Source organism: Aedes albopictus, chromosome 3 (genome assembly GCF_035046485.1).
Source record: "Aedes albopictus strain Foshan chromosome 3, AalbF5, whole genome shotgun sequence".
NCBI classification, from domain to species: Eukaryota; Metazoa; Arthropoda; class Insecta; order Diptera; family Culicidae; genus Aedes; species Aedes albopictus.
Genome location: NC_085138.1, coordinates 227131103 through 227157913, shown reverse-complemented (window position 1 = coordinate 227157913; position 26811 = coordinate 227131103). Strand labels below are relative to the sequence as shown.

The 26811-nt window shown below is 39.7% G+C and overlaps 2 protein-coding genes across 4 annotated transcripts in view; both read left to right on the top strand.

Moving 5' to 3' along the window:
• Positions 1–10519, top strand: part of LOC109397787 (uncharacterized) — a 22761-nt gene extending 12242 nt beyond the window's left edge. Inside the window, exon 2 of the mRNA XM_019704664.3 lies at positions 9733–10519. Within this exon, the coding sequence (XP_019560209.3) occupies positions 9733–10408 (676 nt within the window). The 3' untranslated portion in view covers positions 10409–10519. The remainder of the gene's footprint in view (positions 1–9732) is intronic.
• Positions 10520–26630: 16111 nt separating this feature from the next.
• LOC109428793 (pyruvate carboxylase, mitochondrial) overlaps positions 26631–26811 on the top strand; it is a 66979-nt gene continuing 66798 nt past the window's right edge. For all 3 annotated transcript variants that reach the window (XM_062859246.1, XM_062859244.1, XM_029878090.2), the window contains exon 1: positions 26631–26789. The gene's annotated coding sequence lies outside the window, so the exon portion shown is untranslated. The remainder of the gene's footprint in view (positions 26790–26811) is intronic.

Genomic DNA, 26811 nt, shown 5'->3' with positions numbered 1-26811 from the left:
TGTGAGTTCGAATACAACATTCTATTCATGTCTCAAAAATCTAATTTTCAATTTCACGCTTGATTCTCTCAACATTGTAATCATCACCATTTCTGTAAAATCTTCGAAACATAATCTATGCAACCAGATTGATCCCGAATACTCATAGCTCTTAATCGTCTTTATACTATTTTGTTTTCCGAAAAAATTAAAGCACTGTGAAGATGACATCTCGAACATTTCGGGTTTAGTCTCAAATGCTTGAAGTTTTCCAGAATGACTTCATCGCTTCATCGAATTATGAAGTTAGCAGTCACACGATTGATTTTGATAACATTGTTAAAATGGCAGATTTGGTCAGCTCCCTGACAGCCATGGTAGGAAGCAGAGGAGAATGGAAGTACTATTTTTCTGCACGTTTCGAAAAATCTTAAAGTTTGAGGTGTCACATTGATTTTTTGATTGATTTGACCAACGTTGTGGCAGTGGTCATTTTGAACACTTTTCTGGGGACATCCAGAACATTTCGGGTGTAGCCAGGACGTCATGGGAGCCTAAAAGGACTGGTTTCTCTCATGTTTTGACAAATCATGAAATTTGAGGTGTCGTACGACTGGTTTTGACAATACATATTTGAGAAATGACCACTTCCTCTGGCCGGATGAGGCCAGACCGGTCCTAAGGGCATAAGCAGAGCTGCGAAATATCAGTCATAACTGATTTTGCACCACCGTCACTTCCACTGTAGGCTGATCACGATAGTGACCGGAAAACGATAGTGACCGGTAACGATTTGATACTGACCTGCACTCAAGAGCGCTATCATAGCAACTGAACTAATATTTTGGCGATTTTATACAAAACTCAAAATGTTTAATCACCAACATACAAAACTTGTAAAGCTGTACCACATATGGCCTATCAGTGATATCTATCCGCCATCGCAATCAGTCCAGTTGTGATGGAAAAAGAAAAGTGGTGGTGACTCAAAAGAGCACACGCTAAATTGGATCGCCTATCAGAATCGGCGGTTTGCCTACCATTGATAGTGACAGGGAGCAACTCTGGTCATAAGGGCCTAGAAGGACTATTTTTCTTTATGTTTCAACATCTTGAAGTTATAGGTGTCGCACGGTTGATTTTGACGTTGTGGAAGTTTCCACTTTTGTGCCGTTCCTGGGGGCACCCGGAACATTCCGGGTATGGCCAGCTCGTTCCCGAGGGGTCATAAGAGCCTAGAAGGACCATTTTCCTCCACGTTTTTATAAATCATGAAGTTTGAGGTGCCGCACGATTGATTTGACCAACGTTGTGGAAAAGGCAATTTTGACCACTTTCCTGGGGGCATCCGGAGCATCTCGAGTGTTGCCAGAACCAGTCTAAGGGGTCATGGGAGCCTAAAAAAACTGTTATCCTTCATGTTTCGACAAATCATGAAAATTGAGTTGTCGCACGGCTGATTTTGAATATGTTTGAGAAATGACCACTTCCCTGGGGACATCCGGAACATTCCCGGTATGGCCAGACTGGTCTCAAGGGGCCATAAGGGCGTAAAAGGACTACTTTCCTTTATGTTTCAACGAATCATGGAGTTAGAGGTGCCGCACGGTTGATTTTGACTATGTTTGAGAAATGAACACTTCCCTGAGGGCATCCGGAACATTCCAGGTATGGCCAAACCGGTCCCAAGGGGCCATAACGGTCTAGAAGGATTATTTTCCTTCATGCTTTAACGAATCATGGAGATAGAGGTGTCGCACGGTTGATTTTGACTATGTTTGAGAAATGACCACTTCCCTGAGGGCATCCGGAACATTCCGGGTATGGCAAGACCGGTCCCAAGGGACCATAAGGGCCTAGAAGGACTATTTTCCTTTATGCTTCAACGAATCATGAAGTTAGAGGTGTCGCACGGTTGATTTTGATAACATTGTGGAAATGGACACTTTTGTCACATCCCTGGGGGCACCCGGAACATTCCGGGTATGGCCAGGCCGTTTCCGAGGGGTCTTGGGAGCCTGGAGGACTATTTTCCTTCATGTTTCGACAAATCATGAAGTTTGATGTGCCGCACGATTGATTCTGACAATGTTGCTAGAATGGCCACTTTGGCCACTTCCCTGGGGGCACCCAGGACATATCCGGTTCACGAGACTGCTTGATTGCCTCATTTCAAGTCAATGGTTCCTTGCAGTTATATAGTTTCTGTATTCCTGGCGTATAATATGTGCAAATTTCCAAAATAACAATAGATGCAGAGTAAAATGCATTCTTGTGTCATTTTCCGGCCGGTCATGACCCCAACGGAATCTGGAATAACTCCGGAGCGAAAGAGTGAACCGGTTCCGTATGGTGGTCCTTGAAAATGTGGACAAATCTGGATCGAATGCAATTGACTTCAAAAAAATCGGTTGGGAAATGCATTTTTGATAGCTGATTCTAGATTCGAAAATCATCCAAAATTGACGTTGGGTACGCGAAGGTTAAGAGGTGCATCAAATCAATTTGGTGTTTTCGACTATTTTTGAACTTCAAAAAATCATAACTACACTGAAACTTGTCAAAATTTAATTCTTTTGGCACAAATTGAAAGTTATACTTGTTTGCTATATCTTCTCCGAACAATGTATGCCAATAAAATTGTAGGAAACATGCGTAATTATCACATTTGTAATCAGAAAAACCTTAAAAAGTTGATTTTTAATAGATTTTGTTCTGGAACACCCTAATATACACAATAAGTTGGATATTATAAAACGGCATCATATTCTCCAATGTTTTCTGGTTATTTGCTTCTTTGACATCAATGCTATAGGAATTGAGCAAAAATTATTAAAATTCGGGAAAGGCGCCGTCCACAAATTACGTAACGCTCTAGGGGGAGGGGGGAGTACAGCCGAGCGTTACGGCCCATACAAAAATTTTAGGATTTTTATACAAAAAAGCGTTACGTAGGGGGGAGGGGGGTCGAAAAATGTCGGTTTTAGCGTTACGTAATAAATGGATGCTGCCAAAGCCAAATTCGTCCCAAAAACTAGCTTTTTGGAGGCAATCACGCTGTGGCGCGAAATTGTACCGAACGTAGTAGCTTTGCTTCCTTGTAGTTTGCCTTGGCTACCCCCTACCACGGGTGTCAACAAACAAGCATGTTGACAGGTGTTGGCTATCAATATCAGTGCTGACCGGATGTCACTTTCTGGGCGCCAAAGCATGATTGCCCCCGAAAAGCTAGTTTTTAAGACACATTTGGGTAGAGGTGAAATACTGACGATCAAAACGTGATATTGGTTTGATTGATATAAGAGATAAAAGATCTGAAAATAATATCTAAAAAACGTTCCTGGAACATCTGAACAATATCAAAATTTGATATTTCAAGATCAAACGAATAGCTTGCTGCTATTGGTTAGATCTTACAAGATCTAATTATGATCTGATGATGATGTTCCAGGAGTAAATTTTAGATATTATTTTCAGATATCTTATCTCTTATATCAATCAAACCAATTTCACATTTTGATCTCAATATCAAAATATGCTATTATTGAGCTCTTTTCCCGGGTAGTTATGATTTTTTGAAGTTCAAAAATAGTCAAAAAACACTAAATTGATTTGATGCACCTCTTAATTTCAATGGATTTGGCTGAAATTTTGACCAGTTACTTCTTTCATGATGTCAATCAAAATACGAGGGTGGACTTGAGAATCAGAGAACATTTTTGAAAAGGTGGACAGGCCTAATGCACATCATTGTGCTGATCGGCTACCGCCCGGTCACACGTTGTCGTAACTTGCCCAACACTAATCCTGTTCCAAGTTCATTGGTGGTGCCACAGCTTTTGGTAGAAGGTAGCCGCTCGATACCCGCTTTTCCTCACTTTCTGTGCAGTCCAACAAAGTTCCTGCAACGCCACGATGTCGAAATTGCGGGGATGTAGTTCGTCGTATATTATCCTGTTACATCCTGCGAAACCAAGTCACTTCCAATCGTAGTCCTTCTTCGACGCGTGGGGCTTTGCAGATTGTATCGAGTTGTACTTTCTTCTATGTTGTTCGCAATGGGGATTTTTACAGGTGGCCTTTTTGGCCTACGCCATCACTACTGTCTCACCGGATGGCGATCGTGGCAGTTCAACCAACACTTGGGACAACCACGCTGATAGGGCTACCTTTGATATAGCTGGGCGTGATGCAGCGTTTCTTGCTCAGCCGGCGCAGCATGGACGCTCTCCTTATCGGCTCACCATTTCGTGTCTTTGCATATAGTGTCTTTACACCAAACAAAGCAGCGTTTGTTGATTACACGCTCGTTTCGATTTGCACAAATGTGAGTTTAAGGCAGTTAGATGTTGGCTACGACAAAATTCATTGATGCCAGGGGCTTAGTTCTCACACTATGCTAAGAACCTTCCCCGTCCAAAAAAAAACCCTGCATGCAAATTTTCGCGCCAATCGGTCGAGTTGTTTCCAAATCCATAAGGGTCAGACAAACAGGCATATGATATTTTTTTAGAACAGTAATTTCTTCTTTACGTATTCTTTTAAGAATTCGAATTTATTTTTAATAATAATCAAAATGTACAATCTAATCTAATCTAATATAATCTAGTGCTTGCACAGCCAGTATTGAAAAGCATCCTGGCAAAATCAAAATTTCTTTTGATATTTTCTTGTCAGTATTAATATTTGCAGCATATCAGAAATGTGCTAGAAATATTAAAATGGCCAGGCCCACTGTGCAGACTAATGGGTTGAAAGATAATTCAATGAAATAAGGCAATCAGGTGATCCACGTATGAATAACACGATTGACAAACTTTTCAGAATTTATTGAAAGAAGAAATGGGGGCAACCATACCAACCGTTTCGTTTTAGAGGAATGGGATTTAAAATCGTTGGAAGTGGCACAGCTAAGAAGGTTATTGCACACTCCGTTATGGTTGACATCTCTTCTCTTTTCCTGGGATGGAGCACAGGCATTTCTCCATGTATCCTGGCTTCAAAGCCTAGGCTTAAGCGCCATTACTCGCTCATTGAAACGAGAAAAAGTATAATTATCCCTTCCCCAAATGTACCTATACCCATATAATAAGTATAAAAAAATAAACCACAATAAAATATGAATGAGTTTTTAGTGTATGTTAACCACCCATTCAAAATGAGTGTGCGGTGGACGCGTCGTGGGTCGAGTCGGTTCCGGATTTTTCGCTTCCCATCGCGCTGCAGTGAACGAGAAAGAATAAAATCGACGTGGTTGAATTTAGTGTGCGGTGGACGCGTCGTGGGTCGAGTCGGTTTCGGATTTTTCGCTTCCCATCGCGCTGCAGTGTGAACGAGAGAGAATAAAATCGACGTGGTTGAATTTAGTGAGCGGTGGACGCGTCGTGGGTCGAGTCGGTTTCGGATTTTTCGCTTCCCATCGCGCTGCAGTGTGAACGAGAAAGAATAAAATCGACGCGGTTGAATTTAGTGTGCGGTGGACGCGTCGTGGGTCGAGTCGGTTCCGGATTTTTTCGTTTCCCATCACGCTGCAGTGTGAACGAGAAAGAATAAAATCGACGCGGTTAAATTCAGTGTGCGGTGGACGCGTCGTGGGTCGAGTCGGTTCCGGATTTTTCGCTTCCCATCGCGCTGCAGTGAACGAGAAAGAATAAAACCGACGCGGTTGAATTTAGTGTGCGGTGGACGCGTCGTGGGTCGAGTCGGTTTCGGATTTTTCGCTTCCCATCGCGCTGCAGTGTGAACGAGAGAGAATAAAATCGACGCGGTTGAATTTAGTGTGCGGTGGACGCGTCGTGGGTCGAGTCGGTTTCGGATTTTTCGCTTCTCATCGCGCTGCAGTGAACGAGAAAGAATAAAATCGACGCGGTTGAATTTAGTGTGCGGTGGACGCGTCGTGGGTCGAGTCGGTTTCGGATTTTTCGCTTCCCATCGCGCTGTAGTGTGAACGAGAGAGAATAAAATCGACACGGTTGAATTTAGTGTGCGGTGGACGCGTCGTGGGTCGAGTCGGTTTCGGATTTTTCGCTTCCCATCGCGCTGCAGTGTGAACGAGAGAGAATAAAATCGACGCGGTTGAATTTAGTGTGCGGTGGACGCGTCGTGGGTCGAGTCGGTTTCGGATTTTTCGCTTCCCATCGCGCTGCAGTGTGAACGAGAGAGAATAAAATCGACGCGGTTGAATTTAGTGTGCGGTGGACGCGTCGTGGGTCGAGTCGGTTTCGGATTTTTCGCTTCCCATCGCGCTGCAGTGTGAACGAGAGAGAATAAAATCGACGCGGTTGAATTTAGTGTGCGGTGGACGCGTCGTGGGTCGAGTCGGATTCGGTTTTTTTTCGCTTCCCATCGCGCTGTAGTGTGAACGAGAGAGAATAAAATCGACGCGGTTGAATTTAGTGTGCGGTGGACGCGTCGTGGGTCGAGTCGGTTCCGGATTTTCACCTCTCATCGCGCTGCAGTGTGAACGAGAAATAATAAAATCGACGCGGTTGACGCGTCGTGGATCGAGTCGGTTCCGAATTGTTCGCTTCCCGTCGGCGCTAGTTCTCAATACACTTTTAGTTGATAATAAATATTTTCTTTCATTTTTTGCATTTACACAAAAGATTAGTTCGGGCTCGCCGGTCGAGGAAAAAAATCCAGGCGCCGACAAGTGAGTCGCGTTCAGTGTATTTCTGTGTGGAATAGACTAAAGGTTTCTGCTCCCTAGTGGAGTGGAGACGCGCGATAGAATTTTATTTTCGGCTAGTTTTTGCGTCGAAAAGTGGTCGGTTGTTAACGGCGGTTTGTGTATACTGATCCATTGTCAAATCATATCACCAATCATAGGTGACTCCCGGACTGACAATGTACCTTACCCTACTAACAAAAAATCCTTCCTGAGACAAACGTGGAGATGCAGCGATTCGCGGTCTTTTTAACAACGTTTGTCTTACTAACATCCCCTCCCTTCCTCGATGACCGTAAGGACGTGGCCGGCGCCGTTATTGACCTTATTAAAGCTGAGAGCTCTCGAACTGTGTACATTGAGAATAGTAAGCTAGTCCCAAGCCCTATTAATTGGTTCCCTGTGCAATTTCGATTGCCCTGGTCAATCACGGAGTAGCAACTACGAATTGTGCGGTCATCTATGCTCGCTCATGCTCATGCTCATGTGTTAACCACCCATTCAAAATGCTTTTAAAGCAAAGTGTGACGACCCATACAAATTCAGAGGTCCCATACAAAAAGTGTGACATAGGGGGGAGGGGGGTGGAAAATGGGAAATTTTTGCATGACGTAATTTATGAACGCTCCCTTTCCCGAAGACAGCATATAGCCAAAACTAATAATTTAGACGTAATGTTTTTCCCCTCAAATACGGCCCACGGATCATTGTGGAATGGGGTCTCCAGTTAGCCTAGTGGTTAAGGCTATGGATCGCCAAACCCGAGACGGCGGGTTCGATTCCCGTTCCGGTCGGGAAAATTTTCTCGACTCCCTGGGCATAGAATATCATTGTACTTGCCTCATAATTGTGGAAGTGCTCAAAGAACACTAAGTTGAAGCGAGGCAGGCCAAGTCCCAGTGGGGACGTGGAGCCATAAAGATGAGATGAGATGATGATGACCTTTGTGGAATGGTTCGACGAGGAGTGTAGAGTGATTTTGAAGGAGAAGAACGCAGCGAGGACAATAACGCTGCGGCAAGGAACCCGGCAGAACGTGGAACGTTACAAACAGAAGCGGAAGCAGCAGGCCCGCCTGTTTCGGGGAAGAAGCGCCGCCTGGAAGTGGCGGAGTGCGAGGAAATGGAACTGCTGTGCCGTTCTCATGAAACACGGAAGTTCTACGAGAAGCTCAACGCATCCCGCAACGGTCTCGTGCCACGAGATGAAATATGCAGGGATAAGGCCTCTTGATGGACGGACGTGAGGTGATCGAAAGGTGGAAGCAGCACTTCGACATGCACCTGAAAGGTGTGGAGGACGTAGGCACGGGAGACCACGGGATCCAACTCCCACACTAAGGGAAGTTAAGGACGCCATTTACCAGCCCAAAATCAACAAAGCAGCTGGTAAGGATGGTATCGCAGCTGAAATCATCAAGATGGGCCCAGAAAAGTTGGCCACCTGCCTGCACCAGTTGATAGTCAGGATCTGGGAAACCCAGTAGCTACCGGAGAAATGGAACGTAGGGGTAATCTGCCCCATTCACAAAAAAGGCGACCATTTGGAATGTGAGAACTGCAGAGCGATCACTAATTTGAATGCTGCCTACCAAATTACTGTTCCAGATCATCTTCCGTCGTCTGTCACCTAAAACGAATGAGTTCATGGGAAGTTATCTCGCCGGCTTCATCGACGGCCGGTCGACAACGGACCAGATCTTCACCGTACGGCAAAAACTCCAGAAATGTCGTGGATACCAGGTACCAACGTATCACCTGTTGATCAACTTCAATGCGTATCGATCGCACAGAGCCATGGAAAATTATGGACGCAAAAGGCTTTCCTGGGAAGCTGACTAGACTGATTAAAGCAACGATGGGCGGTGTGCAAAACTGCGTAAGAGTAACGGGTGAACTATCCAGCTCATTTGAATCTCGCCGGGGACTGCGACAAGGTGACGGACTCTCGAGCCAATTCTTCAATATCGCTCTGGAAAGTGTAATGCGACGAGCCGAGCTCAACAGCCGGGGAAGGATTTTCACAAAATCCGATCAATTTGTGTGCTTTGTGGACGACATGGACATTATCGCCAGAACATTTGGAACGGTGGCAAAAGTGCACACCCACCTGAAACGCGAAGCAGCAAAGGTAGGATCCTGCAAATTTGGGTTTCGCGACTGATCCGGTTGGCACAAGAAGGCGTGGAGCGCAAAGAGCACAATGGGCGGATCAGGTGGAGCGTGACTTGGCGAGCATCGGGGGTGGCCGAGGATGGAAAGCGGCAGTCACAAAACGTGTATTATGGAGAAATATTGTTGATTCAGTTTTATCTTGAATTTGATGTTATACTGAATAAATAAATGTCCAAAATATATACGCGTAACGGTCTGTCAAAAATATCTGAACCACCCTATGTGTCAAAGTATAACCATAAGAGGGCGAAACTAAAAAGTACAAAACTGATAACACTCGTTCAAAGGGGGAATTCTGCTTAGACGGTAGGAAAAGTCGATACAAGGTGTTCAATGGACATGTTTTACCGATTTTGCATAATTTCACGACACTCAAAAGAAAAAAAAATACAGCCTGAACTGCATATTACCCTAATGACGGCATATTACCCTAATGACGTTTCCCGTGAAGTGAAAGGTGTATTGCATCTGCGAGTGGGCTTTTTGCGAGCTTTGTAACCAGCTTAGATCTTGTAACTCTGCACACAAAACAAAACTAGCTCCTTATTTCGTTTATCACGAAAGATAATTTTACGATTTTTGAACACCCTGTTCCCCCTCGGCCCAGAAAATATTACGTACTTGTAACCCAACAGCCTTAGAATCCCTGAAGAAAGTTAAATTGCGTTAATATGTATGCTCTCACGGAGACCGTTTACTCGTTTTTAAATTGTTTTTTTCCTTCCAGTTTTTAACAGGTTTCCCATATTCATTAAATACTAGAAGGAAATAACTTGAAATAACATAAGATAAGTCTCGTTAAAATGCAATATTTCAACAGCATGTTTAAATTAAAAAGGAAATTATTCAAATTTATTTCTATATCATGAGTTGTACCTACTAATTAGAATTCTATTCATATTCTATTTTCAGACCGTCAATGATGCTGCTGTTAATTCTTTTTCTCATCAACGGTATTGACGCACAATTCAAAATCCTTGGAGTAACATCAGGCCGATCAAACAGCGGCGACACTAAAATTGAATTGGTGCAAATCAAACCATTAAAGTTAGGCACAATGGCATCTATCGAATCCAGATCATTCCAAGAGGCTCCAACATCAACTATTAGTCCAACCAGCTCAACTACCGCAACACCTGAACGATCAACTACCATTGAAACTCAAACCAGTAAAATAATAAAACTGCAAATTATGAACTCGACAGCAGCTCGAAATGTTTCCACTCGGGAAGGTAAGCTCCAGTACGAGAACCACCGCACGGACAACGATATAATCAACATAAGTCCGCTGCGACCATCCTCACTGTCAAGTGGCCCCTCGTCGTCACATCGCCGGCGAGCAACGGGATCGATCAGACTCACCGGAGATTCCGATCTTTTCTACATTCAGAAGCCGTCGTCCCCTGCGCCGTTCAAAAAACACCACCAACCAAAGGAGAACGACGTCCAATCTAGCGAATTTGCTATCCAGCGGTACAAGCGCCGAAAGTATAAATCCAAGTGCCGCTGCGAACGGATTTGGAACTGCCCTCGAATTCAGATCTCAATCGCTAGGTGCGCGCCCGACTTTTTCATGTGCTGCTTCTAACGGTGGCTATCAGTAGTGGATAGAAAGTAAGAATTTTAAGAGTGATAAATTAGGGTTAGAATCGTATTTATAATTATTTATACAATAAAGACTTGCTGAATAACAAGTAGATAGTGTGGTTTTTGTTGAAAGAAGTGCAAAAGAAAATGGAATGATTGAGGACCATTAAGAACGATACACTGTATAGTAGAAAAGACAGCTTTCTCTCTGTAGTGTGTGTGTGTGTGTAGCATAATGGTAGGCGCTTTTCACCAAAGAGTGGTAAATGTTGGAGTCAATACAGTTACGAAACATGCGCAGTCCCAAACATATTCAACATAAAGCTAACATGTTCTGTAGGTTTCTCGAAATATATTATACAAGTAACGTAAACCTTTATGCTTCTGGTGATACTGTTGTTGACCTACAGTTATAAATCAACTATAATAAATCTTCTTAATAAAACACTACCGTAAAACGGGGTATGTTTGACAATGCGGGTAGCTTTGATAGTGCAACAGGCATTATATACTTTACCCTATAACTATGATTCATTCAATCAGTTATGAAAAAGGCGAATATGGATCAAAACTTAACATGTGAAAGTCAATTTCAGAACTATTTTCATCACCACCAAGTTTATATAAAACTTTTTTGACAAAAAAATGTCCATTAATCTGAATGTGAAATATATTGTAATGCTTCAGATGCAAGCAAACAAGACGTAAAGTTGTAATGTCGATTGTTGTAAAGTTAAGTTGTAACCCTGTCGATAAGAAAGCTTTGCACGTGTTTGGTTACAAGTTTACAGTGACTTAAGCGCCACCTTCTAAAGAAGGGTCACTGATACAACGAAAAGGCCAGAGACTTCTATTACAGGGCAGGTTGTTATTCCCAAAAGTGTTGCTCTATCGATCCAACCCAAATCAACCAACCTACACACTTAGCAAAAATTACCGACTTCGGTAATATTTTACCGAAATCTCAACCGTTAAGTTTTTTACCGGAGAAATTCGGTGACGTTTACCGAACTTCGTTAAAATTTGACAGATAAACGATAACATTTTGCCGAAATTTGGTATTTTTCACAGAATTTCGGCAAAAAACCATTACCGAACGTTCAGCTGTTGAGATTTCGGTAAAAATTACCGAAGGCGGCTAGCTGTGTATTACACTTACGGAAACCAATTCAATCCAAAATCCAGAAAACTTGAATCCGATACTCGAACAAAAAAGGTGCCGATGAAATTCGAGCAGGTGGTGGAGACGCGTGGTCTTTCACGAGACTTCAACTGTAGATAACAACTAGTGTCAATTTACTCCAACAAAACTTACTTTTATCAACCTTATTCAAAACTAATATCCAAAATAAACCAAAAAAAATTCAAGTACCGTAAACCGGGGTCATATTGATCAGCGGGGTGAAATTAATCATTCAGGTACTACATTGTAATTCCATACTACACAGCTAGCCGCGTTCGGTAATTTTTACCGAAATCTCAACAGCTGAACGTTCGGTAATGGTTTTTTACCGAAATTCTGTGAAAAATACCAAATTTCGGTAAAATGTTATCGTTTATCTGTCAAATTTTAACGAAGTTCGGTAAACGTCACCGAATTTCTCCGGTAAAAAACTTAACGGTTGAGATTTCGGTAAAATATTACCGAAGTCGGTAATTTTTGCTAAGTGTGTAGGAACTCTTAAGCGTCGTAACGATTTTACATCATCTGGTTCGTAGACGTCTAGAGATGAGTGTAGACTTTTATTTTTTTAGAAAAAAAGTTAGTTTTGTCTTACTTTTTTTAAGAATTTTCAATGTATTTCTCATTTTGCTGAAACCATTGCTACTAAACAATCGATTGCTAATAGGACTTCCCATAAACTCTGTTTTAGCATTTTTGTGGAACCTTGGTTGGGAAGTTATGTAGCTAATCAGAACATTAAATAGCTAATAAAAAGTTTATTTTATGATGAAATAGTCCTTTATCGTGATAGAAATCACTTATTTCAAATGAAATTGCCTACACAGCTAGCCGCCTTCGGTAATTTTTACCGAAATCTCAACAGCTGAACGTTCGGTAATGGTTTTTTGCCGAAATTCTGTGAAAAATACCAAATTTCGGCAAAATGTTATCGTTTATCTGTCAAATTTTAACGAAGTTCGGTAAACGTCACCGAATTTCTCCGGTAAAAAACTTAACGGTTGAGATTTCGGTAAAATATTACCGAAGTCGGTAATTTTTGCTAAGTGTGTACATTTAGGTATATGAGGAGAAATTTCAAAATTTAAATTTCCGTTTAAAATATTAAATTCAATAGTTGTAAGATTTTAAACGCGTTGTTCGGTTTAAGAAGAGCAAAATTAAGCGGAGAAGTATATTTTCCTTTCCAACCGATTCTTAATTGTATACTGATCAATTTCGTCCCAAAGTGGCATTTCCAATTTTTTGATTTTTGGAGTTATTTAACTTACAGTTCAAAATTTGTTGAGCAAAATTCTGTCACATGGTTCCATGGAGATCCACTGTGTACTGGTTTTACGCAAGCGGGGGGGGGGGGGGGGGTGCGTAAGGCCCCAGGACTTTCGTCCCTGCTGCCCCTGGGAGTGCACTATATGGACAAGCTTCCCAACTAATAATCACTCATTTAACAGGCACCATTATGACGAATTAATTCAGCATAATGTTGAATAACATTTGAATTTCTTTCACGTACAACCTATGTTCGGGTTTTGTTCACACAAATTTGGAGAAGTTTTAAAGCATCATGTTGTGCACCAACTTAATTTTTTGTTGTTCAAGGCGTTTTACAAATGTACAAGAAAGTTGTTATTAAGCTTTGGCAAAAATGACTGAAAATAAATAAAATGCAAAAAATGTTGAACTCTCACCGAGAGTAATTGTTTGCTTTCATGTTGAGAACACCTATTATGAAATAAGAATAACATATAAAATTACCTAAATCTGGATTAGAACTCGAGACCTGTGATTGCCAGCCGCATGCCTTCCTAACTGCGCCATCCTAGAAATGGTCAGATGCAGCACCCAAAGCAAAACATAATCTTCCCATGACCCAATAATGATCACTCCTGAACTTGTGTTCAGTAGTGGTGAATTAGCACAGCACGTGCAACTGAACAACACCTTATACTTTAACAGCTGTTCAGCGGGAAACACGTGTTTTACATTCTGATTTCGCTGTCAGTATTTTTATCGCACAGTGAGAAAACTTGTATCGAATGCAGCCAAAAAGTGTTGGTCCTTATTGAAGATATTGTTTCCAGACGAACTAATTGCGACATGAATAGGTTTTTATTTTTATTATTAAATATCGATCTTTAAAAATGTATGACAATATGTGGTGCGGTATGGTCTTGAACTTGGTGCATTCACAACATTTGTTCAGGTTATCTACTCATGCTCAGTCGAAGATCCGTTAAGATTTTTTTTATTTATGCTTTTGTCGTGGAATCTTGATATTATGTTCAATAAATAGTGCATAAGGATGTTTAGGGATACTTGAAATGTGTCGATTTCTGAATGCTGGTTGGTTATCTAGGTGACTGTGGGAACAGTATTCAGTAAACACGACAGCACTGTAATGTCAAATGCATCGATCCAAGCGTCTCGTGCAATCGAACTGCTGCAAATATAATAATCAAGGAGCAAGATATCTGGTTGTATGCCAATAATAATAAATAAATGCCTCATTCTTACGATAATTACGTCTCTTAGCACTCAATGTTAAACGACATAATTCTATTCTGTTTTATTTTATGTGATTCGTTTAAAATATTGGTTCTTTAATAATTTGGTTGTCTAAACATTTTTAGCCATGATTTATCCCATAATCCGAACAAAGTTCCGAGTTAAACTATGACGGGCTGAAGGCGTTTATTTGACAAGTGAAAAGCACATTGTTCAGAAGCATTTGCTTATCGATACATCAGCTTAATAAAATGCAGACAAATGTTTTGTTAAACTCTTTTGTTAGGGATTAATGCTTGTCGAATAAATTCCTTGTTAAACTTTTGAAAAGTGTTTTAACTTATCATTGTTGACACCGATGAGGAAAGTCGAACATTGACTATTTTCTCAATTCAAAAATCATTTAAACAGTAATGTGTAGAGCATAATTTTAGCTCAGCTATAATTACCATCAATAAGCAACAATTCAGCAAGCTTGCTTGTTTGTGACTTGCAATTGTTAGTTGGGTTGCTTGAACGCCTGCAGGCTTTTGGCGAGGTGATCCAACGTTGGAAGAGCTTTGATGCCGGCAATGGACTCGTAATACGGTTCTGGCTCGAGTCGCCGTAGTCTAGAGTGGCCGCACAGCGAATTCTACGGGATGGATGGGCCCCAGAATGTGATGCGGTGGACTAGCTGCTTGCCACCTAGCGGCGACCGAGTGTCCTGACGGTGTGGACTTCGGGAATTCAGCCCAAGCACCCACGTTGAATGGGTTTTCACCTGTTCAACGTAAACTTGTAATGGCCAAGCACTCAAATCACTGTTTAATAAAAGCCTTACCTTATAGTCCAACCAATTTTGCCCGACACTCTTTTTACGATTTTGAACCACGAACCGGAAACTATTTCAAAAATCTAAATTGAAAACTGGTTAGAACTAGGTCGATTTAGTTTAACAATTTAATTCACTCACTTCACCGTCTATTAAACTTCACACTTTAGTTTGGCTATCGACACTTAAAGTCATCTTTACTCGACAACGGTAGCCACCAATTTAGCTCAGTTTTCATCCATCAGTATTAACCCAACCCCTTGGTGGAGCCTAAAGAGTAAAGACTATTGTTCTCATTTGCTGAATTTTGATTGGTCAAAGTTGGGTTTCCAGTTTTTCTATTGAAGTTGATTTTGAATTTTCATTGGTCGGAAAAAGGGTATCCGGTTTATCTATCGAGCAATAAATCGAAGCTATTCATGCGCCTATTGGTATGCAACCTCTTAAAAATTATTCGAAAATTCGTTCTAATAATGACACACAGAGCTTGCCACCGGCTAAAACGATAAAAACAACATACAAGCAACATAGTTCAGGCTAGTTGGAGCCCCATAGTAATTCATTAGATTTCAAAGTTGGAAATATCAGAGGTCGTTCTGTCCCACCTCAAGGTGCGTTTTGCCCCCAATGGTTTTTCAGCATGACCATGCTGAGGGTGACGGGTTCGATTCCCGGTCGGTCCAGGATCTTTTCGTAAAGGAAATTTCCTTGACTTCCTTGGGCATAGAGTATCTTCGTGCCTGCCACACGATATACACATGCAAAATGGTCATTGGCAAAGGAAGCTCTCAGTTAATAACTGTGGAAGTGCTCATAGAACACTAAGCTGAAAAGCAGGCTTTGTCCCAGTGAGGACGTTACGCCAAGAAGAGGAGGTTTTTCAGCACCGAAAACGCAACACTTTCATAAATTATTTATTTAACCAGTAAATTTCACATTACGCGCGCCAAAAGTTGCCGTCCCTTAGCAAAAAGAGCAAAAATAATTGTTTCGTGAGCCAAATAGAAATTACCGTTGTAGTAAAGTAACTTTAAAAACGCAAGACACGCATAAAATCATCTTAATCTTAGTTATTTGACCACGTTTGCTTAAGGGGGTGCATGTTACCCCACATTCTCCTAGTGGTCCATTTCTCCACACATCACGGAACTTTGGCCGATGCCGAGGATGATGATGCTGGGAGTCATAGAAGTCGTCGAAGTCGCTCAGGCCGCAAAGGCTGCGCTGGATATGAAATAGAGCGGGAATTTGATTAAATATTATATACCTACACTGTAACCTCCATTTAAGTCGATGCATGGCTGATCGAAAATAATTTTTACCATGCAGGCAATGACAAAACTATAGACTTTTATATTTTTTAACACTTCGCATGACAAAGGAGATATGTCAAAAAATATAAAACTGTATAGTTTAGTCATTGCCTCTACGGTAAAAATTATTTTCGATCAGCCATGCATCGACTTAAATAGAGGTGTTGCGGTTGTGGGAGGTGGTGACGGGATCCGACTCTTTCAGCAGAAAGGAAATATATTGATTCTCCTGCGATCAGCTATAAAGCTAAAGTTACATTTTTATTAATAAAACAATTTATAATATGAACAAATAATCTTACAATTTCGGTGCTTTAGCTCCTTCTACCACCTCTTCACTGTAGCTACTCATCTTCACTTCTGATTGAGATTTTGTTACTCTTTGCTCTAGAGCAATTTTTTACACTAGGGGTGCTAAAGTTTAAATATAATTAGTCTTATCAAGGTTCAAATTTTAGATGCGTTTTCATACGCAACACTCCCCCCCGTAACACTTCTACTTACAGAAGTTTTACATCTTATTTAAAATTTGATGTTCTTACATAACATGAATGCTACAGAAATGGGAAACAATCACACGTAAACATACACATTCAAATTTTTCCTACGTCTTTCACAACGTAACAATTCTTTTTGATCAACCCTAACACGCAATTTCTATCAAGCTTGTGTATTCACGGTAAGCTGCAATAGCACAGAATGGAGAGTATGCAATACATTTCTACTGATATTAATTCTTAACACCACGTCACAGAATCACAATTGCTATTATATGGAAACATTGGACGTGCATTCAAAGCACTCGTGCAGGTTCTGATGGCAGTCGAACGATTGGAAGTTTACGATTTCGTTGCATTTCGCACAACACACTTTTTTCCCGCTCACTGTTGATGTCCATCTCATCGTAGATGAATGCTTTGTCCAATAGCTTTGGTCGGTACACATAATTGGTGCGTTGACGACTGCTGCTCGCGTTGTCCTCTATCTCGCTTAATAAACAATAGCCATTCCTGGTGACGATCCTCCTCTGGCGGTTGGTGACGGTTAAAAGAGGCTTCCAGGCAGATTTCTGTGCATCTCGCGGTGAAATAAGCTAGAAGTTTAACCTCTTTTGGTGGGTCACATGATGCTGTCGGAGAAGCAAAAGAATTCGTTGATGGTATCGAAATTCTTTATAGTGTTGCGGTTGTGGGAGGTGGTGACGGGATCCGACTCTTTCAGCAGAAAGGAAATATATTGATTCTCATGCGATCAGCTATAAAGCTAAAGTTACATTTTTAATCATAATTTACATTTTCTTTACACTTTGCTCTAGAGCAATTTTTTACACTAGGAGTGCTAAAGTTTAAATATAATTAATCTTATCAAGGTTCAAATTTTAGATGCGTTTTCATACGCAACAAGAGGTTTCAGTGTTGTTGATATTATACGTGAATTAACTAGTGGCAAATTGAACAAATGAACTCTATTGATTGTTACTAGTGAGTCAAACATGAAAATAAGTCATCCTTTTGGCATGTGTGAATTCCATAATACTATTATTTAAGGTTAAATTCCATGCACTATTTCCCTACTAGGGCTTTATATTTCCGCTAAAATTAGAACTTAAAGACAAGGTATTTGGAGTACATAGCTCAATATTTCTAGAGCACCGTTTTTTAGAACCGTTGAACGGATTTGGATGAAAATGCATCACGTTTATTGTTCAGTGGTTGTCAATAGCCGTATTTCATTTTTACAAGTTTTGTTCTAGGATGAACATCTGATATCCGTGCCTCAGCTAAAGACTTCTTTATAATTGAGGTCGAAATACGTATCTGTAATAGGAAGCAAGCACATAATTGGAAATAAACGGAACACGACCGGTCCTGTGCTGTTCCTCCAACGGAACCATCTCTCCTGTTGGGAACCACTGTGCGTACTGTGGCCTGGAACGGTAGGCAAAACATATTGAAAGAACGCCGTATAATAATCTGAAAGCAAAGATTGTGCTCGATCCAGATGGAACAAGAGGATATCGAGTACATCTTGAGGGGACGTTCAAAAATTACGTCCAAGATTTGAGGGAGGGGGGGTCCAGAAAAGTGTGACAGTACGTGTATTAGGTATAGGAAAATAGCGTGACAGAGGGAGGAGGGGGGTCTAGAAATCCCGAAAAACGATGGACGTAATAAATGAACCTTCCCTAAAGAGTTTGTTCAAATGAATCTGTTGTGAAAAATCATGCGTCTTCATTGGTCTGTTCAGGAGAAACACTGTCTCTTGTCGTCATAATGGCGTTTGTTGTGTTTTATTTAATTGGAAATTACCGATTTCTTTACTATATGCTTAAACATAAGAAATGAACACAGATAATCAAACAATTTGTAACCGCTGCTCTGTTCACGAACACGAAATTAAAAAGTTAAAATGAAAACAGCTGGTTAACGTGATAAGCAATACACAAGAAGCGATGAACAACAGGTAAACAGTAACTAGCAACAGGCTTGTCCGCACTGAGCGCATGAAAATTCTGCTCTTTGGATTTACATCATCAAGCACATCATAAATTAGAAATCTTTTCATCTTATCAGATAGAAGGATGTTGAAATCTTGCAAATGTCATTTGGAACTGTCAAAAAACCGCACCGCAGCGCCGCACGGGCAAAGTGAAATTCACTAGAGTATTTTCACCCGGGTGAAAATCTCTTTGCGCGCTCCGTGTGGCTCTGCGGTGCGGTTTTTTGACAGTTCCAAATGACATTTGCAAGATTTCAACATCCTTCTATCTGATAAGATGAAAAAATTATAATTTATGATGTGCTTAATGATGTAAATCCAAAGAGCAGAATTTTCATGCGCTCAGTACGGACAAGCCTAAGCCTGACTAGCAATAAGAAAAGAGGCAAAATCTAACAGCTGGTCTTAGTGATTTAGACGCCCCACAAATAATACCCAAATAACATTTTGATAACCAATTAGTCTTGTAGAGGTTTTGAGAACCGGCATAAATCAAAAAACCTTTTATTTTAGTTTTATCATGGTTCTAAAAACCTCTTCTAGTCTGTTTGACTCAAAAATGTTGCTTGGGATAACACAAGCAAAAGGCAGAAACAATCATCAAATAAAGTAAGCAATAGGCAATACGTTTATTATAACAGACAACAAACAACCCGCATAGAAAAATACAATTCATGGTATCGTGCATATTATTCAATGTTTATTGGTGGAATGATAACTATACAAGTAATCATTGTGTTATGATAAAATTATCAGGGTGGAAAAAATACAATTGTTCAGGACTGTTCAAGTATCATTAAACATATGATAATGATACATTGAATAATATATGAATAATTTTTAATCATAAGATTTTCCGTAGAATCAAGTACAAATACTACATTTTTGGCTAGTTTTCCTCTGAATACAGGATTTAATATTGCGAATTAATAATGTGTTCATTCTGAGTTGTGCTTGGGTCTGTCTTTCTACCTTATTAGGCTCCGTCATTCGTCATTTTTAACATAAAAAACACTTTTGGGACAATATTTACCGGAATGATTGCTTGCGCTTGAATGGAACGCGGTTGCCACCAAGTTTGAAACTACACGCCATCAATTACACGTTCGTGAACTGATGATCTTCATAACGGGAATTCTTGTTTGCAGGTTGCAGCCACCGAGGCGGCCACCGTCGCATAATACTTGTAAACTTACCTACCTTAACTTATTGTATAGCAGAACCTCGGAATTAATTGTGCTTCCTTTGGGAATGGAAATGTTTTTCCAGATTGCTCCTCCATCAGGGTAATATTTTTCACCTGCTCACCCGCTTCGCACATCATTGAGTTCGAGTCACCCGCGAGCACGAATTAACTTTAGCCCAGTACATAGCACGCGCGCGGAACTACGTAACAACATCGAAAACTACCGATCGAATCCCAAACGCACAAGAAACTACAAAAAAAAAATGGCTAGAAGTAAACATGAATGGTAGTCAAAGTTGACAGAATCCGGCGAGAGTCCGCAGGGGTGTATCATTTTTTCGAGTCGGCAAAGCAGATTTCATGAAATATTTCACCATTATTTTTTATCATTCAGTGTATCATGATACTAATCATAAACTGATTATTACATGTATGATATCTTGAAATTTTTGTTCGCGAAAAAAGGCATTTTTGAATGGTAACGATACTTAACAACCCGTTCGGTCTATCATTGAAACTTCAAAAATGATTACTGCAATCTTTAATATGATTCGTGGTATCATTGGTTTATAATCCAGTTTATGATAGCATGAATCTTCTGGAAATTATATGCTGTATAATTGCCTTACGATACCGTTTTATTCGGGAACATATAATAAGCAATGAGCAACCAATAAGCCGCGCCGCCGTCGCCGTCGATTTTTTCACGCTGCCGCCGCCAGTTAAATTGACCCGGCGCGCCGCTGTTCATATTTTTCCACGCCGCCGAATAACATTTCCCACGCCGATGAGAAAACAACAAAGTTTTTTTTCTCGCCAACACTTCACGAACCACATATTTAAACTTAATGGCAATTTTTAAACAGTTTTTATTGTTTTTTCTCCTGCATATTAGGTGTATTTTCTGAAGTTCTTGTTGTATATTTTTATGTGATTTACTTTAGTGATTTCTTACAGCTATATTTTGAAAATCCTCGTTTATTCTATTTCAAGTACTAAGCGAGCCTTTTGTAAATCATAACGAATTATCAACAAAATTCTTGGCGGTGATCTAATTAGGTTCACAAACACATCCTCCTACATATTCTTTGTTTATCTCTTGGAAGATTTTCATTGCAATTTACGAATGACATCCTTGAAGGCATATATTCTACGCAATCTTCAGAAACTCCTATAAAGGACCCTCCAGAAATTTCACCATGAATTCTTCTAAAAAAACTCCATGCTTCAGAAACTCCCGCTTGAATTATTTAAAAAAAAAACTCCGGGATTTTTTTTCAGAAAACCATACATGGATTCCTGACATTCTAACAGCGTTTTATTTTCTTAAAAATAAAAAGTCCAGAATTCATTCAGAAATTTCTCCAAGGATTCTTCAGAAAAATTCGAATGTTCCTTCAGAAATATTTTTTTTAGGTTTTTAAGTTCCTCCATAAATTTTCCAAAGATTTTTTATGGAATTTCTGAAATGGCTCCATTGATTTATTAGGAATTCCATAAATAAGGTCACGCAAAAATGTCCATTTTCAAATTCCACCCTCCACCCCAGTCCCTTCTATGGCACACTGTTTGTGTAGGACTCCACTGAGATTATCACACTTTTCGGAACCCCTCGTTCCTCAAAGTGTGGCGTAACTTTGGGACGTTCGTCCTTCAGAAATAACTCCAGGAGTTAGTTATATTTACACAGTTGTCCCAGGGGTTTTTTCAGGAATGCCTCTATCGGATACTCTGAAAATTCTTTTAGGGTTTCTTCTATAATTTTTTTATGGAGTGTCTCCAGAAATTCTTCCATGATTTTGTTTTGTAATTCCAGTAGATATTCTTTCAATGATTTCTGAAAAAAATATACAGTTCATGAATTCCTAAGGGTATTCCTTCACGTATTTCACTAAATTCTTCTCAGGATAGCATTAGGAATTATTCTTCGGATTCTTTAAGAAATTTAGAAGAGCATTTTTTCAGGAATTCTTTTAAAACTATGTTCATAAATTCCTTCGGGAATTCTTTCCGAACATCCACCATGAATTTTTTTAAAAGATTTGTCTTGGATTTTTTCTAAATATTTATTAATAAATCCTTGTGGGAATTCTACCAAGGGTTTCTGATAGAGAGTTTCCGAAATTTCTTTAGCAACTCTTCTAGAATTATTTCAGAAAATTCCTTGGGTTTTTTTCACATAATGTTCAGGAATAGATAAACAATTTATTCTAAAATTCCTCCAAAGATTCTTCCAGAAACTCCTCCATATATTCCATCAGCCTACTAAAGGATTCCATCTGAAATATCACAAAAGACTCCTTCTCTAGTTTAAGCATTTTTCGAGAATGTCAGTAAGAAATTACCTTAAACGTTTTTCCATGGGAAAATATCGTCAGGGGTTAAGAAGAAAGCCTAGAAATGCCTAGACGGCTTCTCTTTGGAATGCCTCCTTCAGTTCTTTCAGAAATATTTCCAGGGATTCCTTTGGAGATTCCTCCGAGTTATTCTTGGAGGGTTATCTGAAAGAATTTCTATAGTCAATTCCTGACAATTGCCGGGGCCCGTAGCGTAGTGGCTACACGTTCACTTCATAAGTGGATGGTCATGGGTTCGATCCCAGCCCCGGTACTTGCAGTTTTTCGTCAGTTGCTCTTCCCCCCGAGAGCGGCTGACACCTGACCCTCTTCTGAGCATAAGCTCTAACGGACCCGGAAACTTGGATATCGGCTAACGGCAACTCATAATGGACCCCCAATCGGACTGAAAATGGAACAAGAGCCACACAGCAACATCGTGCTCATGATTCTACCATGGACAGGGTAGAAAAGGGATAGCAGCGCAAAGGCTTACCCGTTCGAATTAGAATTAGTGGAATTAGAATAGAACACATTTAGGCGCTGTACAAAGTGTAAACACTGTACAGCTGCCAATTGGAATTGCTCACGCAGTGCCCTAGTGGACAAAAGAGCTGTAAATTAGGTTAAGTGGTTGAAAAAAATCCTGATAAGATTTAATTTCATTGAGACCATTTCAGAAATAATCGTTGGAGGAGCTCCTGAGATTTACCACAAAAGTTCAGTTATTGGACGCAGTGGTTAATTTTCCCTAACAGGGTGAGAAAAAAAAACTCCTGAGATGACTTTGGAGGAATTTCAAGAAGGATGTTATGAGAATTTTTTGGAAAAATTTAAGGAAAAAAATGGATTAGTTTCTGATAAAATCGCTGAAGGAGTTTTTAAAGAACATCCTTGAGGAATTTCTGAATTAAATCATGAAGAAGTTTCTGAAAGAATCCTTGAAAACAATTCATCGGGGATTCGTGCAAAAAGAAATAACCTGGAAAACTGGAGATGTGCAGTAATTCCAAGAAGAGATATTCTTGAGATATTTCTGAAGAAACGTCAAGAAATAATTCCTGAAGTGATTTCTAAAGGAACTCCTGAAAGAATCTTTGGAGAGATTTTTTAAGGATTGTCGGAAAAAGAATCCATGAAGGAAGGTTTCTATAAATCTCTAGAGAAGTTTGCGATCTCACCAGTGGAGGAATATCTGAGGATCTTCCAGGAAGCCCCCTGGCGGAACTTCCAGAAGAATCTGTTGAAAATTTTCTGGAGAAATTCCTGAAGAAACGCATGAAAGAATTCTTAGAATCCTTCTAGACATTCCTGAAATGAACCCTAACAGAACTCCAAAGAAAATCATATTTTACCATAACAGCACCGGTCTAAAATGAGTTTTAGTAAATAAAATCCTAAGAAGAGACGTGCAACGTTGTGAATTTCACTTGAGAGGAATCCTTTATAAATTTCCTGATAAACGTCCTCAAGAATTCTCTCTTAAATTTATAGCGTACTTTTTGCAAGATAGTTTTTCTTGAAATCTCTGATTTACACCTTTCACACACGTTTACACCTTTCACACAAAATAGATGAAAATTGTACTCAAGTACAGGAAACAAATTATTCTGTATTAATATTTTGTAGCATTTCACAAAAAATAAGGTCACGCCGATTACGCTCCGCCGCCGCCGCTGAATAGGGCGAACGGCGTGGCGCCGGCGTCGCCGGCGTCGCCGCCGCCGCTGCCTCAATTTGCTATACACGCCGCCGCCGGTGAAAACTGCTTCGGCGCACACGTCTACTACTAATATCAAACAACCAGGGTTGCCACATTTAAATCTGTATTTTGCCTTTCAAAAATCTTTTTCATCTGTATCAGCATTTTTTTCTGAAAATCTGTATGAAATCTGTATTATTTTATGGAAAATCTGTATGAAATTCTGTAAGTCTTTGGGAAAATCTGTATAATCTGTATCCTTTTTAAAAATCTGTAATATTGGTATACAGAATTCTGCATAAAAATCAACGAAAAAATCTGTATGATTACAGAAAAATCTGTATATGTGGCATCCCTGCAAACAACAACCCACAAACAATTGAGGTTGACTATGCTAGAACTAAACTAGGAAATTTGAATTTTACCGAAAAATCAACAGGTATGTTACAGTCAACAAACAATGGGCAACGTCATAAGCAATAAACTATCAACAATAAATAATACGTAGCAAACAAAAAGTAATATTGTTGACAGCAACAGGAAATAAACAACTGAAATGAACTGAGACTGAAATGAACTAGAGGAAAAAAGCTCAATGATAGCATATTTTGATATTGAGATCAAAATGTGATATTGGTTTGATTGATATAGGAGAAAAAAATCTAAAAATAATATCTAGAATTAACTCCTAGAACTTCAGCGTCTGTTCGTATTTAGATATTGTAAGATCGAACCAATAGCAGCGAGCGATTCGTTTGATCTAAAAATATCAAATTTTGATATTGTTCATATGTTCCAGAAACATTTTTCAGATATTATTTGCAGATCTTTTATCACTTATATCAATCAAACCAGTACTTTACCTGCTAGAACTGAAAATCTCACCAAGAGAGATAAATAAAAATAGGTAAAGCAAAGAAGGCGAAAAGTACCCGAGCAAAGTCTGAAAGCAAATTGAAAACTAATTTTGATGTTGTGATATTGCAAATTTTGATAACTCAGGTTGCTGTCGTTATGGTCGTTTTAACGGTTAAAACATCAAAAATGAGAGCAGAAAAATGTTCCTGTGACAGCAAATTGAAAACAATTCATGCTATCGATGATAGCAGATTGATAACTGTTTTTGTTAGCAACGCAATAAAAATGAAAATTCGTTAAATGTAGAGTTTTACGGTTGATGTCAAATCATAAATGCACTAAAATAATTGCACTAACAACATATCCCTAGAATTACTTTATATAGTTTACTAAAAGATTTTAAACTATTCTCACACTGAATGTTTACATTAATTTAAAATGACAGCAAACCGAAAACAAAATTTGATATCAAATTAAGTAAAGATTTTTTTTTTTTTTTCAAAGTGATTACGGCGGTAGCAACACTGTGCTTATGTTCTACACCGCACCCTTTCCCTACATTTGCTTCTAGGAGCCTCTATTTTTGTTTCAACACACAGAAGTACGTAGGCGTGCGTGGCCCAAGTCGACACTGTTTTGGCCTGCGTTGAACAAAAATAGTTTTAATAAAAGTTTCCCCTTTTTTTGCTTTTTGTCAATTGGGTTTTTGTAGTATGGTCCATGTATTTAGTTAGGTTCTTGTCAATTTGTCAGTTATTCGAAGTAGATCTCCAAGGTAACGCACTTAATTTTTGTTACCGAGTTCGGTAATTTTTTGACGAGATTAAAACTGCTGAGCACCGAGCTCGGTCAGCAAAAATGCATTGTTTACCCGAGCAAAGTCTGATAGCAAATTGAAAACTAATTTTGATGTTGTGATATTGGCAAATTATGATAACTCAGGTTGATGTCGTTTTGGTCGTTTTAACGGTTAAAACATCAAAAATGAGAGCGGAAAAATGTTCCTGTGATAGCAAATTGAAAACCATTCCTGCTATCGCTGATAGCAAATTGATAACTGTTTTTGTTATCAGCGCAAAAAAAAATTAAAAATCGTTAAATGTAGAGTTTTTCGGTTGATATCAAATCTTAAATGCAATAATACAATTGCACTAATGATATATCCCTGGAATTACTTCACATAGTTTACTAAAAGATTTAAAAACTATTGTAACACTAAATACTTACATTAATTCAAAATGACAGCAAACCGAAAGCAAAAATTGGAATCAAATTAAGCAAAGATAAAATGATATCAAAATGTGATATCAATTTGTTGCTGAATACAAATCATGTTTTCGATTTGCTGTAATTTTGTTGTTGGACTTTGCTCGGGTAGTAAGACATACCTAAGCATCAACAATAATAACTAACACAAAAACAAAATAACAAAAAATCAATCAATTTAAATCAAACCCCATAAACTAAATTCTGTGCTAATTCTACGAAGTTCTCCACCCGCCCCCTGACTGACTCCTCGTTTATGTCTGCACGTGCGTGATTGTAATCGAAGCGTCGTAGCCGCCGAGTATCTGCTGTTCCACTGCATGCCGGCTTCCACGATGCGATGATGATGATGCTGATGATGGCGTCTAGTAAACAAATGGATCGATAAAAGCTTCCCCAACACCGACAACAACGGTGGCGTCTCGGAAAGCGACAACTCTGTATAGCAAAGTTTCTTGTCGTTGCCTTTACGTATTTTTGTATTAGTAGAAACTAACCCAATCATAATCGTCGTCATCGTGAGAAGTGCGACGATTTCCGACTGCGACGATGTCCGTCCGGTCGTGTGATTTTGTCGAACATCAGTTGCTAGTAGGTCGTGTCGGTGTAAGGTTCAGCGTTCGAAGAGTAAACCGTGCGTACTTAATGTGACATTCGATTCGAAACTTAATTTTTTGGTTGCAAGTTACCTACATCATCTCCACTCCCCAGTGATAGACGGTAATTTCTTTTTCTCACTTTG